The 15,126-nt window shown below is 54.5% G+C and overlaps 1 protein-coding gene across 1 annotated transcript; it reads left to right on the plus strand.

Annotated features, from left to right (window-relative positions):
- The first annotated feature begins 3 nt into the window (after positions 1 to 3).
- Insyn1 (inhibitory synaptic factor 1) lies at positions 4 to 14,522 on the plus strand. Its single transcript, XM_052762180.1, has 3 exons — positions 4 to 977; positions 1,378 to 2,101; positions 11,339 to 14,522. Exons 2-3 carry the CDS (start codon positions 1,946 to 1,948, stop codon positions 12,062 to 12,064), a joined length of 882 nt encoding a protein of 293 aa, XP_052618140.1. The 5' UTR covers positions 4 to 977; positions 1,378 to 1,945; the 3' UTR covers positions 12,065 to 14,522.
- The last annotated feature ends 604 nt before the right edge of the window (positions 14,523 to 15,126 follow it).

Genomic DNA, 15,126 nt, shown 5'->3' on the forward strand with positions numbered 1-15,126 from the left:
GCAGGGCAGGGCGAGGGGCGAAGCAGCCGGGGGAGAGAGGCCCGGGCCGCCCCGGTGCCTCCTCTGCCCCATTGGCAGCCGCCCGGGGCCGCGAGGCGCGGAGCCGTGAGCGAGCGCGCAGGAGGCGGTGGAGCCTAGCGGAGGCTGCGCGCCCCGTGTGCCCGGCCGGGCCCGCCGCGCCTCCTCCATCGGCTCCCTGGCGCCTCGCTCGCCCCCTCTGCTCTCCTTTGCTTCTTCTGCTTAGCCCCGCCGCGCCAAGGCCCCCGGACCTCGTGCGCTCATCTCCGCTGTGCTGGACACCGGGTCCCCCAGGCCACCGCTGCCGCCCCTCCCCCGGGACTCGAAGGAATCCGGACTTGCCCCACCGTGGAGCGAGCCGACTGCCGGGCTAAGGCTGAGCGGATTCTGCGGTCGCTCCGGACGCCGCCCGGACCGGAGCGCGGACATTCTGGGTCCCGGCTGAGTGCACCCGGGACGCCTGGCAGTGCCAGCTCGGGAAGGGCAAGGCAAGCCAGGGGCAGGACAGACCCCGGAGGGGCCCAGACACGCCGAACTGGACTGGACAGAGAGAATCGCGAACCCTGCGGAGCCCGGGGAATGCCGGGCGTGGGCTGAGGGGATCCCGGCGCCCTCCCCAGCCTTCCGACTTTGGTTCAGTCGCCCGGTCCGGACCGGCGTCGCTTCGGCCCGGGTCACCTGTGGCCTCGGGGCCCCTGAGCCCTCCGGACCCTCGCGACCCGGAGCCTGGCGGGCGTGGTGGGAGATTGTTCCTGCCCCCTTCCCCGGTGCGCGGAGGCCCCGCCCCCTCCCACCGCCCAGATGTCTCCGGTCACCGCTCGGAGGACCTTCCTGAGGCCAAGAGCCGAAGGGTCCAGAGAGAGAAGCCCGCCCTAGGGGAGCCTTGGGGGCCCCCCAACCTCGTCTTGGGGCTCGGCCCCCGACGCTGCTTGGAGGAAAGGCCGGTGCCCCCACCCTCTGTGAGTAGGGGAGTCCAGCTTCAGAGGGAAGGCGGGGCTGGGGGAGGAAGGGTCCGCTGGGAAGGAGGGCTCCCTGTGGGTATTGGAAGAAGGATGGAGGACTGGAGAGGCCCTGTGCTGAACCAACCTGGCCAAGCTTGGTTGGGGGGGGGGGGGACAGCTAGAGTGCCCCAGAGGAGGCTGAGGACTTATGCCTCTAAACCAGGGGCTCCTCCACTCTCCCTATAGAAGAAGGGTGTGCTGAAAACCATCTGCCTCCACCACCCCTCCCCACAAACAAAAATAAATAAATAAATCTCCAGTGAGGAAGGAGGGTGCAGGCAGGGAGAAGAGGGAGGCAGCAGCAGCAGGCTGGTGCAGCAGCCTGGGAGGGCTGACGCCAGGCTCGCTCTTTCTGCAGGGGGCTGCCCTCCTCCAATCCAGGTCCCTCTCCAGCGCTGTTCACATCTGGAGCCCCCTCCACATCTGGAAGACCCTGACCACCGTCCCTCTGCAGGTTCGGCTGTTTCTAGAGACCTCTGCCTTTGTAACTGCCTAGGAGTTGCGAGGGGATTGCTGCCTTCCCCCATCCCAAGGGCATCTCTTACCCTAGTCCTTGCAGAATCATCCCCCTGCCTCCACACCCAGATTCAGGCAAAGATCAGCTCTGTACACCACAGGCGCTTCAAGTCCTGGAAGCTGTTCTTGGGCCCTAAGGCCCCTCCCCTTGCCCTCCTGTGTCCTCACCTTGACCCCCCCCCTCCCCCGTCAGACTCGGTCTCCCTCTGGGTGCTCCATCCCCCACCCAGAGGCAGAGTAGGTCGAGTAGCAGGCTGCAGGGGCTGGGTGAGGGCCGCCCAAGGCCAGGGTAGGCTGGGGGGCCGTTAAAATGTGGAGCTCTGCCCGGCCGAGGGGGGCTCCGTGGAGGCAGGCAAAGTGTGTGCCCCGCTGGGGCGAGTATGGGCAGGCTTGCGGCCACGTGGTGAAGGATGAACATTCGGGGTGCCCCGGACCTCGGGCAGCCCAGTGACGACCCCAACAGTGGTGGAGAGAGAGAACGGATTCGACAGCGCATGAAGATGGTCATCGGGCAACTTGAAGGCATCCTGAGGGAACTCAAAGAAGTGGCTAAGGAGCTGAGGGAGGTGAGTGAGAGGCCAGCAGGGGCCACATAAAACCCTAGCCCTGCCTGGCTGGGCTCAGCATCAAAACATTTATGTGTGTTTGAGTGTGCAAGGCTATGTGCACATGGCCTGCTCCACAGAGGACCACCCTTCTCATTTTCCTTCCTCAAGTCTGTTTTGTTAAAAAATCACTATCCCCAGAGCTGCTGGGGCCTTGGTGTTGTGGTGACTGCTTAAGCAGGTGCCGGTGGGCCCAGCTCTATAGTTAACACTCAGGGTGCCCAGTGAGGATTAAATCTGCCCCACTCCATTCTTAATGGGACACATTCTTCTGAAACCTAAGCGGTCCCTTGACCCCAATATTTACCCACCAGACTCTGGGCAGGGACTCTAGGAGAGTGTGGATGGCTCTGCTTAACCAGTCCCCACTGCTTGAGGCCCAGCTCAAAAAGTATCACTTCCAAACCTTTAATTTCCAAAAGGGGAGAGGGGTTTTAAACCGGTTGTGGCCTCGCTGTCCTAGAGTAGAATGTGGCTGGGAGCTCCTGGTGGGGATCGGAGGTCCTTCTGTACATTGAAGAGATGGGTCTTTTTAAGGATATGTGCCCCCCTTTCACAGGGCATGCTTCTGGATGGTTTTTGCAAAGACCAAAAAGTCACCGAGAAACCCTCTCTGGCTTTCTAATCGGAGCCCAGTTTAATTACAGCTTCCCACATTGCTGGAGTAATGAGGTACACATGTCTTCCACCCTGCCCCCTGGGCTGTGTTCAAGTCCAAAATGCATGACCAGCGTTCTGAGCCGCTGGCCTGAATTTGCCCGCTGGATCCCATTTCACCAGCCAGGTGGGCTTTAGGCAACTTCCAACTCCTTGTAACCAGGGCCCCTGCAGAGACAGAGGGAGAATGGATCATTCTGAGTTATGAACCCAAGCTCCCCTACCAGCTGTGTATCGGGGCCTGTAGGAGACTGAGGAGATGGGGCAGGCTGTGAACAATGTGGCTTTCCAGCCTGGCCTGAATTAAGGCAGGGAGAGGGGTTGTTTGAAGGGAGCTGTGAGTTGGAGGGTGACAGAGATCTCAGGCCTGTTAGAGTAGTACAGATGGGGGTCCAAGGTCTGCTACGTGCAAGCTGCCAGGAGATCCTGTCTTCAGAGGTGGGAATGATAGGCACTTCGGGCAGGCAGAGCTGGTGGAGCTTCTGCCCATATGCTAGGCTGCTATGGTCTGGACTCCATAATACAATTTGGAAGCCAAAGGCCACAGGTCCCTGAACAACCATTCCTCTGGCCTCATGAGTCCAAAGGATTAGGTATCCTCTCTTACTCTGTCTTAATTCTAGATGCTCTATGATTTTATTAGGGCCACAAGAACTGTCCAAAGTCTCAGCCTCAGGCAGGGACATGGGACCCCAACCAGAGCTGATATTGTCTATAATCCTGGGAGTCAGCTTTGGTACAACTCCCAGTGGGGCAGACCCCTGCCTCTTCTCCCTCACATAATCATCCAGAACTTGAAGAGATCTCACAGGTAGTCCAGGCAAACACTATCCACTTACTATTGAAGAAACTGGGGTCCGAAGAGGAATAGGGCCTTGCCCAAGGCTACATAACTCACCCATGACAGAATTGAGCCTAGAATTCAAGATTCCCGATGCCTATTTGAAGCTTCAGCAGGTGGGCTATTGTGTAACCTCAGCATTTGACAGGAGCTTCCAAGAGATGCCTGATGCTTGTGATGCGGTGCCCAAGTGCCAGGTTAATTTGTGGAACTTTTAATGCCCCCAATCTTCCCTTTTATACTCACTGATTCCTATGTCCCTCACCCCAGAGCTCCAGTTGATAGTCTGCACACACCAGAGGTCTGAACCAGGATTGAGTGATGAGTCCCCTCCCCCACATCTGTAGGCCATGTGTCTCCACCCAAGACTTTGGCAGGTTGCTATGGAAACCAGAGTCTACCCCGTATGCCACTGCCTGCCTGCTGCCAATGGTACCCAGCTGGGTGGGGGGTTGAGCCTCAGAGCTCCCTAGTCCCCCACAAAGGGGATGTGTACGTAAGGTAATGGGCAGAGAGGAAGGGAGACCCAAGCAGAAGAGCCGTCATACACAACTTTCTGTGGGCTGGGGTTGGTTGGGGACAGGAGTTCCTGTGGATCTCAGGTCCCGGTTTTAAACTTTTGATGTAGCTCTAGGTCCTTCAGGAGAACATAAAGCTGGTCTGTGTGGCTCCATTCAGGCCCTTTGTGGTGGTTCTCTATCAGGGCTGTGGGTAGGCCTATGGTAAAGTGAACAAGCCCCTATTCCCTCATCACACACGACCTCCCTGGGCATTTGCTCATTGCCACCAGCTCAGACCAAATACTTGAGTGTGGAGACGAGAGTTAAACATGGTGTTGGCAGGGGCACTGCATGGGAACCTTGTGGAAGGAGCTAGGCAGCAAAGAACCAGCCGGCTCTGCCATTCTCCTCTGGCCTCCCTTCACCATCCTCCTGTCTCTACCTCCTCTTCCTGCCTGACACCTCTGGCCCCAGAAGACACCCCAAACACACACACACACACACACACACACACACACACACACTCCTGAGCACACACACACCACACTCACACACACACACACACACTCCTGAGCACACACACACACACACACACACACACACTCCTGAGCACACACACACACACCACACATACACTCCTGAGCACACACACACACACTCCTGAGCACACACACACACACTCCTGAGCGCGCACACACACACACACACACACACACACACACACACACACTCCTGAGCGCGCGCACACACACACACACACACACACACACACACACTCCTGAGCACACACACACACACACACACACACACACACACACACTCCTGAGCGCACACACACACACACACACACACACACACACACACACTCCTGAGCACACACACATTCATGAGCACAAAACCTGCTCCCTGAGCCTCCCTTTGCTCCTCTCTGAATGGGGCTACTGATGACTTGTCCCTCCCAGTGATGCTGCAAGGTTGTTGGAGGCTTTGCCTGAAGGGGGAGGGCCAATACCAGATGACACTTCCAGAGGATTTGGAGTTCCCTCTCCTCATCCTCCCAACCCCCACTACAGCTCCCTGGGTCGGGGGTAGGGGACTAAGTAAGGTGAAGAATGCAAAAGCACTTTGAAAGCTGAAACTGAACTGCCCAGGAATGTGACATGACAGCCAGACATTAATTAGCCCTTTCTCCCAGGTTCCCCAACACGCCAGGATGCCAGGCCAAACCCAGCAGGCTCCCTAAGCTCCCCAGATTCCATGGATCTCAGTTAGAGATGTAGATCATTCCAAGGGACAAGGAGCACATGCCAGGCAGCCAGAGATTTCTGGTTCGGTTCTTAGTTCAGCTGCCTCCTGAACTGTGCGAATCTGGGAAAGTGACTTTGCTTCTCTGTGCTTCTGTTGGCCCAATCTGTAAGAGGAAGATACCAACTCATTCTGTGCTCCCTTCTATACACAAAGCCAGCTCCGTATCCTTTTTGTTCTGTTTTTGCTTTGCAGTGGTAGGTATCAAACCGAGGTCCTAATACATGTGAGGCAAATGTTCTCCGTGGAGCTAGAGCTTGGCCACCCACGAGGGTATTGTTACTGAATGAGTCTAGCACTTCCCTGCACAGCCTGAGTCGCATAAGGTTTTTAGCCAAAAGCAGGGAGGCCAGGGGCCAGGTCCTGGCTGTCTGGTAGGGACCTCTAATAGGTCATTTGCGGAAGGTGGTCCCATCTCCTACCCAGTGAGGAAAGGACAGTGACAGGGATGGAGGTACGAAGGGGCTCCTATAAAGTGCATAGAAATGAGGGACAAGGTCAGCAGACATCTATGGGGAAGAGTATTGCAGGCAGTGGGAGCTGTGACACCAGGGTCTTGAGGAGGGAGTGTGCCCGATCATCAGGAAGCCAGTGGAAAGTGGAGCAGAGAGAGACGGGTCTGGGCGTGGGGCAAGGGAGGGTATCGCGTGGAGCCTGTGAATCAGAGTGTGGAACTCAAGTTTGCTGTCAGTGGAAGGCCACACGCTTTTAATATATCTTGGTTATGTTTCTGGGTGAGATTCTGCCTTCCTGTTCCCCCTGCTGCCCACAGACTCAAAGCTCCCACAGGCAGGGTGAAGGGGTCCTCATCCCTGGCCCATCAGATTTTGAGCTCACCTTGAACATGTACTTGTTTCTTCCTGGTCCATGGGGGTTGAAAAGTGATCCTTTATTGACCACCTGTACCCCACATCATCAGTGAGTCTTGAGTAGGACCTAACTTAAGGGTACTGTCATCTCTGTGTCCCCAAAATCTCAGGAGAACAGGGTAGGTACAGCCTCTCCTTGACCTGAGGTGGCGGTGGAGGGTCCCACCACCTGGTTGGCATAGGAAGTAGGTTCTGCGGCAGCCTGTTTCCGGCTGTCTGTCGGTCAGGTGCCATGTGTAAAGGTGGCAGGGAAAGCCACAGACTTTGCTAGTAAGAGATAAATAATTGTGGCCTAAAAGAGCTGGAGCAGGAAAAACTAGGGACCACAGGGCTGTGCCAAAGTGGGTCAGCTCAATACCCGCAGCTCAGTACAACTTGGGGTGGATTTTTTTTTCCTTATTTTTTTTTTTCATGCCTTCTTTTCCTCCCTTTTCCCTTTGCCTTCTCCTCCTCTGGACAGATTCACAGAGGCTCCCTAGCCAATTAGGCCAAATTGCAGGATGAGAGCCATGAATCATGGTCAGCTCACCCCCCATCTCCCCAATGCCACAGCCCCCCAGGAAGATAATAAACAATGTAATCACAGAATTAAAAAATAATCAGTGGTCATAAATAATGCAGAATCCCCAGTTATGTAACCAGCTGCCCAGGGAGCTGGGAAAGAGGGGAAGGAGTGGGGACTCTGGGTCTGGGACTCCTGGTCCCTCAGCACTGGCTGTTGGGGCCTCAGTGGATGTGAACCCACACAAGCACACACACACACACACACACACACACGCACACACACACAAGCATGCATGCATACATGCACACGCACATAAGCATGCACGCATGCATTCATCTGAGAGGGAGTTCAGCCAGGTGTACTGGTGGTCCAGGTCTGTAACAAAGAGGCCTCCCAACCTTCTTTCACATGGTCTACAGCTGTGTTTATAGAATGGACTGGTATCTGTGGCAAGCCCGGGGCACAATGGTGGGTGAAACAGAACCAACCTTGCCCTCTCTTAGGCCTGCTGTCTACTAGGCAGGCAGACATCAGCCACATCACAACATACATGCATAAAAGTATAGCTGTGACCAACATCGCCCTCCGCTGGGGACCAGCAGGCTTCTTCCAGGAAGTGGGGATGGATGGTGGGAGGGAGGGCATGCCAGGTGAGCCCCAGTGGCAGCCGGAGCTCCAGCTCTGTAAAATGTGCAGGAGAGATGAGGGGGAGGCCACTTGCTGGAGGGGAAAGGAGGTGGTGTTGGGAAGGCTCAAAAGTTTGGGGAACAGGGGAAGGGCTGGAGGCAGAGGGGTGGTGTGGGTCCTGATGCTGATCAGGAAATGCAGAGCACGGATCAGCGCTGGCAGGAAGTTACTGTTGGTGGGCAAGGCTGAGATCAAGACAGAGGCTGGGGGACACCCTTGGGAGAAGGGCTCGGTTCTGTCTCAGCCCTGCCCTCCCTCCCAAGCGCTCACTCTTGGCCTCTCCGGAACAGATGAGTATAGTTTGTAAGACGCCAGACCCAGGAGTCAGACTCCACTTCTGTCCTTTAACTCAGCTCTTTTCCAGGTGCTGGGCCTCAGTTTCCCTGTCAGCAAGGGCAATAGCACAGGTAGATTCAGCAGTCTCTCTCTAGGACCCCCAGTCTAGAGATTTTTCATGGTTCTTCCTCCTTTCTCCCCCTCTTTCCTTTTGTGTATATAATTATTTCTCTGCACTCCAAGACAATCCCCAAATTACATGTAGGCAAAAATGATTATTAAATCTCGGAGAGAAATCACAGATTTCAACACAGCCTGAGCAGAGAGGCAGGTAGCTCAGGCCTGTTCCATACTTGCTCTTCACATTGACCTGGGAAACACGACACCAGGGAAGGATTAGTGGGGTTTATGAGCCTAATCATGGCCCTACACAGAAGCTGGGGTACTGCGGGCACATGGCTTCCCTTTCTCACCCTCACTTCTGGCATTTATCAGGTCGTGGGGAGGAACCAGACCTGCCTGTGAGGCTCACAGCCATAGGCCTCATGGAGCTCTTCTAGTTCTGTTCTGAACGGACACACCCACACTTCAGGCAAAATGGGGCAGTGCTGGCACATGGGGGCCATGGAAGGCATACCTACCATATCCTGGCATTTTGAACAGGCATTGAAACCTGCTCCTCAGTGTGGCATTTCTTAGGTGAAGCCTGACTCCCATCTGCTCTTGGGCCTGGGGTACGTGCTCATGCTCACTGGTGCAAGGTAGATGTTGCTGTTTTACATTGTTCTGCATGCTTTCCCGGGGACATTAGGTTAAGTCCTCACAGCGGCTCTCAAGCAGAGGAGAATTCTGTTAGAATTCTCTGATGAAGAAAACAGAGGCTAAAAGCGGAGTCACTTGATTAAGGTTGTGCAGCTCGTAAGTACTGAAGTCAGGGTTGGAGTCCAGCATTGGCTTCAGAGTCTAGGTACTGACAGGTTTGTCTGTCCTGACGCTAGAGTTTAAAATATGGTGATATCTCGTCCATCTTCATCCCCCTGAGCAAGGAGAGGAGTGTCAGAGTTAGAGACCACAATTCAGAAGTGGATTAACACCTGCCTTCAGTTCTCCTGCCGAGAGGGGGCAGACGTGAGACCTGAAGACCACATCCCTCTCTCCCTTCCTCCATACCCAGTGTAAAACCAAAAGAGGGTGCTAATGAAGAAGAGAAGGGAGCCAATGAGAAGGCCTCTAGACCAGGTGGCCAGCAGGGCTTTCCCAGCGAGAGGAGCACGTCTGGGCTCCAAGGCTTCTAGGCTCCTGTTGGGCCTACCTGGGATATCCCTGCTGTCTATCCCTCAGGCCTGGGGCCTGATGGTGCTCTTTCCTGCTGAGCTTCAAGAAGCCGGACTTCTCTGCTCAGCCTAGCCTCAGCTGAGTCTGTGGGATCTCAGCCAAGCCTTTCAACTCCATCTTCCTCCTCCTGGCACCCCAGCCTCGGGCTGCAGCAGCTGGTGACAGCTCTCACTGATCAGGGAGTCCCCTCTGAGCCTGTGACTGCCTGGATGGCAGAGCCACTCCTGAGGCTGCCCCAGCACCCAGGCCACCAGGCCAGTGCCTTTCAAAACAAGAGGCAGCCACTGGGAGCATTGTGATCTCATGGGTGGAAAGTGGAAAACGTGGCACGTAGTAGGTGATCCAAGATATGAAATGATGTCACTTGGATACCAGGGTTCCTCTGAGTCCTGCCACCATCCTCACTGGTCCCTACAAAGCTCTGCTGACTTTGGCCAGGCACTTGATGGCAAATGATTTTGAGTTCCAGCAAGTGTATGTGACTTGCCCAAAGTCTGTCTCTCCCTGCGCCCCCCCCCCCCCCCATGTCCTGACTCCTCCAATTTGCTGCAGGCCTCTTAGCAGAGAAGTTCTTCTATCCCTGGCATCCGCCACCTAAACACCTTCTCATACTGACTCTTAAAGACACAGATTCCTAGAATCTCCCTTAGAGGTAAACTAGTTCACCCACTTCGGTTGAGAAACAGACCTTAAGAGGAATAGGGACAGTCAGGTCACTTGCATCTAGAGCCCATCTCCCACCGACCCAGATGCTGCAGGCAGTGTCTTTCTGCTTTACCTGGGGGCGGTTGCCACCTGCCCCTCACCATGCGTGGAACAGTGGTAGCAGTTCCCAGTAATGAGGACTGGGTTAGGGCTTGCTTAGTTAACTTACTAACCGACCACCCTGAGCCCAGGCAGATAATGCCAGCCAGATGCTGGAGCTAGATACAGTTCTTGCGGTCTTTGTCCCTGAGTCTCTGTGACTCAGACACTTGTTCCCTCCGCTAGTTTTTGTTGTTTTATGTTTGAGTCTTGGCCTGACTCTGCTCCCTTCATCCTCCTCATGCTCTGTCCTATCCCTAGGCTTTGCCTAGTCTGCGCCTCCCTCTCTCGATGCATTCTACCCTGATGTATGTGCTGGCAACCGCACAGGCAAGTGTATATCTGCCTGCAGGGCTGCCTGCTCGGAGGCCAAGGGCTTCCCTCTGGGTTGTTGGAAGATGGGCAGGCAGAGCAGGGTACAGTGACCTCCACAGATGAGCTGACCCATGAGTGACTTTAACAATCATCCCTGGGCCAGGATGGATGGTCTCTTTATTGCTTCCCGAAGAATGCTGGCTTTATTCCTTTTCCCAACAAGCTGAGATTGATCTCCACTCATCAGTGGGCAGGGAAGGTAAGGAGGGAGGAGGTTCTGGAGCGTGAGGGTAGAGGAGGAGGGTGACTCAGCCAGTGCCACACACTTGTTGTTCCAGTCCCCGGGGTTGGAAAGAGATCCCTGAGTGAGTCACTAGCTGATGGGTCCAGGATGCTTTAGTAAGACTGGGCAGAGTCTTCTTTGTGACTGCTCCATCATTTCTCTCCACTGACTTCAAGTCCAGCTACCACATTCTAGAGTCAACTGGCGGGAGGTCTCCAGGGCTTGCTGGAGTCCCTCAACCCCTCCTATCTGACCCCCCCTCCCCCGTCTCAATTGGTACAAGCTGGAGCCCTGTTCACTACACTGTCCTCATTCCAAATAGCAGCTGTACTTGAGAGAAAAGGATGTGCGAATGGACGGGGTGCCTGGTGGAAAGCAGTACCTCCCCTCCAGTGGACAGTACAAGCTGTCCATCCTTGTCCAACTTGGCCTTGTGTATGCTTGAGACTGAGCCTCTCACTGGCCTGGAACTTGCCAAGTAGGCTGGGCTGGCTGGCCAGCAAGCCCCAGGGGTGCTCCTGTTTCCACTTCCCCGGGGCTAGGATTATACGCATGCACTACCATGCCCAGCTTTTTTTTTTTTTTTTTTTTTTCAAAAGATGGGTTCTAGGAATCAAGCCGAAGTCCTCATGCTTGTAAGGCAAGCTCTTTACCAACTGAGCTGCCTTCTCGGCCCCAATTTTGGCTCTTAGCAGCCGAACCTGTGACTTCAGTTCAGCCACCATCTTTCAGAGTCACCTGCCAGGAGGTGTCCAAGGGCAGGGCAGAGGCACACATACACACACCTCGCCCCTCTCATCTCCTCTCCCTTCCCTGGCCAGGTGGTGAGTCAGATCGACAAGCTAACCTCTGACTTTGACTTTGAACTGGAGCCGGACGACTGGACCACGGCCACTGTGAGCAGCACCTCCAGCAGTGACAAGGCGGGGGTGGGCGGCCCCTTTGACCTGGGCCACCTGGACTTCATGACGGCCGATATCCTCTCAGACAGCTGGGAGTTCTGTTCTTTCCTGGACGTCTCTACCCCGTCAGACTCTGTGGATGGCCCCGAGGCACCGCGGCCAGGCGCAGGCCCTGACTACCAGCTCATGAATGGTGGTCTGCCCATCCCCAATGGGCCACGAGTGGAGACGCCAGACTCCTCCAGCGAAGAGGCCTTCGGTGCTGGCCCTGCAAAGGGTCAGGTGCCCCAGCGGACCCCAGGGACGAGGGAGAGGGTACGGTTCAGTGACAAAGTACTCTACCATGCCCTGTGCTGTGACGATGAAGAGGGGGATGGTGAGGAGGAGGAGGTAGAGGAGGAGGCAGGCCTGGCCCCAGAGCTGGCCCATGTGGAGCCACACGCAGGCCCCCTCAAGCCCTCCCCAGCCCCCCACAAGACCAGGCGCTCTCCGTTGACCACCCGACGACGCTTGGGCCCCACGTTGGCTCCAGAACAGACCCGGAGGGTCACAAGGAACAGCAGCACCCAGACAGTATCAGACAAGAGCACGCAGACAGTGCTACCCTATACGGCCACCAAACAGAAAGCCAAGGGCAAGAACTAGGGGCTGGGGAGGGGGGAATGCATAGAGCTATAAATATATATATATATATATTTAAACAAACAGTCATAATAAAATTCATAAATACTAAGGATCCGGGCCCACAGGCCCCAAAGCCTTCAAGAAAGCTCATCCTAAAACAATTAGAGGCCCACAATTTCCCTTCCCCTCCATAGGGCAGGGTTCCTGAAGGGAGCTGAACCCTACCATTCCCACTACAAGTCCCCAGCACCATAGAGGTCTGTGAGTGCTGGCCTGGGCCATGTCCTAGAGGGAACTCGGCAGCTGGAGGCAAGCTAAAGGAAGCTCACCCGGAAGACTAGGAACTTGGAACACAGGGTTGGTGTCACTGTGGCTAGATGCAGAAGCTCCTCTGTCCTCCTGGGCAGAGCTACATGGATAGACAGCCCCACCTCACACACGCCCCCACCCCCCACCCCCCACCCTGCATCTTAGGGTTGCCCCCAGACACTGAGAAGGACACCCTGCCCTGAGGCAGACTGCACTACCAGGAGCCTGGCAGCCACAGAGCAGATCCAAAAATCCAGTCCACTCCCGATTCTTTCAGCTCCCATTCTTAGCTCTGAAGTTCAGAATTCTCAGATCTTGGCCTTGAGCAGATCCAAGGTGTGTGAATACTTGATAGCAGCCATCAGAGTGCTGGGAAACAAGACCCAGATGTACTTGACCATCCACACTAGATAGACAGGCAGAGGGGAGGAGGAAATCACTGTCTTCTCCTGGCTCCTACTTCTTCATGCCCAACCCCTTAGCTCACCTTACTAAGTCCTGAATAGCAGCAACAGCTTCATCTGCAGTGTGACCTCCCAACAACTGCATTCAAATGTCTTGAGGGTGATAATGTTAGGCACTGGTCACATTTATTGAGCAGGCCACTGTGCTGAATGCACCATATAACATCTTATTGCCCCATTTTTCAGATGAGAAGACTGAGGTTCAGAGAGGTGAAGTAAGTGGCCCAAGGTCACCAAGCTTCTGCTTTCCTGTCCCCAAGAACAAGTACTTTACAGGCTATGCCTGGCCCTGTCATATAGCAGCCATATCATCTTGGGCAAATCCATTTGCCTCTTTGAACCTTTCTACTCCCACTGTAAAATGGGTCTGATAGTCTTGACCACCTCAGTTGCAGTCACAGGGATTCAGCAAGTAGTGAGTGAATACACTTGAGATAAATTGGAGGCACTAAATGCCTACTGTGGTCAGTGTGGGTCACCCCACATCTCCAGTGACTTCCACCGTAGAGGGGCTGAGTAGAAGCCATTCACACCCGGTCAAAAGCCATCCTGAGTCAGAAGTATCACATGGCTTTGCCCCTACAAACAGCTTGAGGCCAGAAGATGGCCACAGTGTGACTCATTACCCTGCCTGGAGCAGACAGGTAAGGTCTGTGAACCAGTGAGAACATCAGTCCTGAGGCCTTCCTGGGGTACATTTCTATTAATGCAGAACCATAACCCACCAGGAGGGGCCTTAGGATCTGCTAGTACCTGCTGCCCCTGCTTGGGGAGGTGCTGTGTAACCCGAGTAGGGACTAGCAGGCTAGTCTAGGGGGAATACAAGGACATGACTGGAAATCTGGCAAACCTTCGGTATCACAGGATGAGACCTGTCCCAACTGTAGTGAGGTCAGAGCCCTACAAAGCCGGTGTGGTGCAGCCGCCAGAGTAGAAGTCCAGTGATGGCCAGCTGGGGCTAGCTGAGACCACTGGGCCAGCAAGGTCCTACCCTCCCTGAGCTCAACAGTTCCCATTATTCTCTCTCTGAGGCTGTTTTTTTCTCATCAGTGGTGAGATTGTTTTTCTCATCTTTTCAACCATTATGGCAACGAAACCTACAGGGCAGTTCTCATTTCACAGGGGAAGAAACTCAGGCCCAGGGCCAGGGTCTCAGAGTCCTGAGTGAGGGAATTTTTTTCTTCCTTCCTAAATCCTTCCTTTGACCCAGGTTCATATGACTACATTAGGTCACAGATAACCTCAACCACTTGTGCCCAGGTGGGGCGTAGAGTGTGTGTCCTGGTTTTGAAGTAGATAGAAGTCCACCATGGTAAAGGCACAGAAAGCCCTTGACAGTGGGATAGGATTGCCAGGACTTTTCACGACTTGAAACACAGACCGTGTCCACCCAGGGAGAAAAGGCGTTCTGCACATCAAAGCAGGTGCTCCCGCCCTTAGAGCACACAAAGCCATCCTGGGTTCCTCCTCCACCAGGTCAGCCATGCCTCCTGCTCCTCCCTGCCTCCAGGCCTCTGCTGGTGTCTGGCTTTTCCCAGGGGGAGTGCCTCTGCTTCTGGGAAGTCAGACTCAGCTGCCACCTGCTGGGTGCACTTTCTTATGCTGTAGGTGCTCTGGAGGAGGGAGGAGGGATTCAAGGTGGCCCTTGTAACAGAGAGGAGGCTAAGCAAAATAAATAGCTCCATTTAATGGGCACATACTATGCACTGGAATTGTGTAAGCATGTGCCTTATCTCATTCCTCACAGAAATTACAAGACATGTCATTTTAACTTGTGCCTATTTTCCATCTGGGGAAACTGAGGTTCTGAGAAGTCAAGTCACTTACTAAAGGACATACAATATGAGTTAGGGAACCAGTATTCGACCCTAAACTTAGCTTCTTAGCACTCAAATATGTACTGGTGTAAGAATAGACATTAGGTGGCCCAAGAACCAGGTGAGCCTTGGAGGGTAAGAAATGTGTGGGAAGAAAGAAGCTGGTGGACCTTCTGTTTGGGGAAAACTTGGCTACTGTCAACCTGTGTGTCAGAGGCCCTGGCTTAGCCTGAAACTGAACGGATCATAGATTTGATAAATATTTGTCAAATGTATTAATGATCCCCCCTTGCAACAGGGACATCCACTGTGCATTCATTCAGTCAGCCAACATTGAAGACCTCCAGTACGCCAGATCTCACTTTGCTTGCATGTGCATGCATGCACAGACATACACATGCATACACTCCCACATGCACATAATCTCTCTCTCTCCTCTGGGATAGTCTCTCCTGTGGGATATCTGGAAGCTGGACAGGAATGAAGAATATGA

The sequence above is a fragment of the Peromyscus californicus genome, unplaced genomic scaffold (genome assembly GCF_007827085.1).
Source record: "Peromyscus californicus insignis strain IS unplaced genomic scaffold, ASM782708v3 Scaffold_11__1_contigs__length_118956290, whole genome shotgun sequence".
Classification (NCBI taxonomy): domain Eukaryota; kingdom Metazoa; phylum Chordata; class Mammalia; order Rodentia; family Cricetidae; genus Peromyscus; species Peromyscus californicus.

Coding starts and splice junctions, on each gene's coding strand:
- Insyn1 (XM_052762180.1), top strand. CDS start 1,946: ATGAACATTCGGGGTGCCCCGGACCTCGGGCAGCCCAGTGACGACCCC. Junction 2,102..11,338: donor TGGCTAAGGAGCTGAGGGAG/GTGAGTGAGAGG, acceptor TTCCCTGGCCAG/GTGGTGAGTCAGATCGACAA.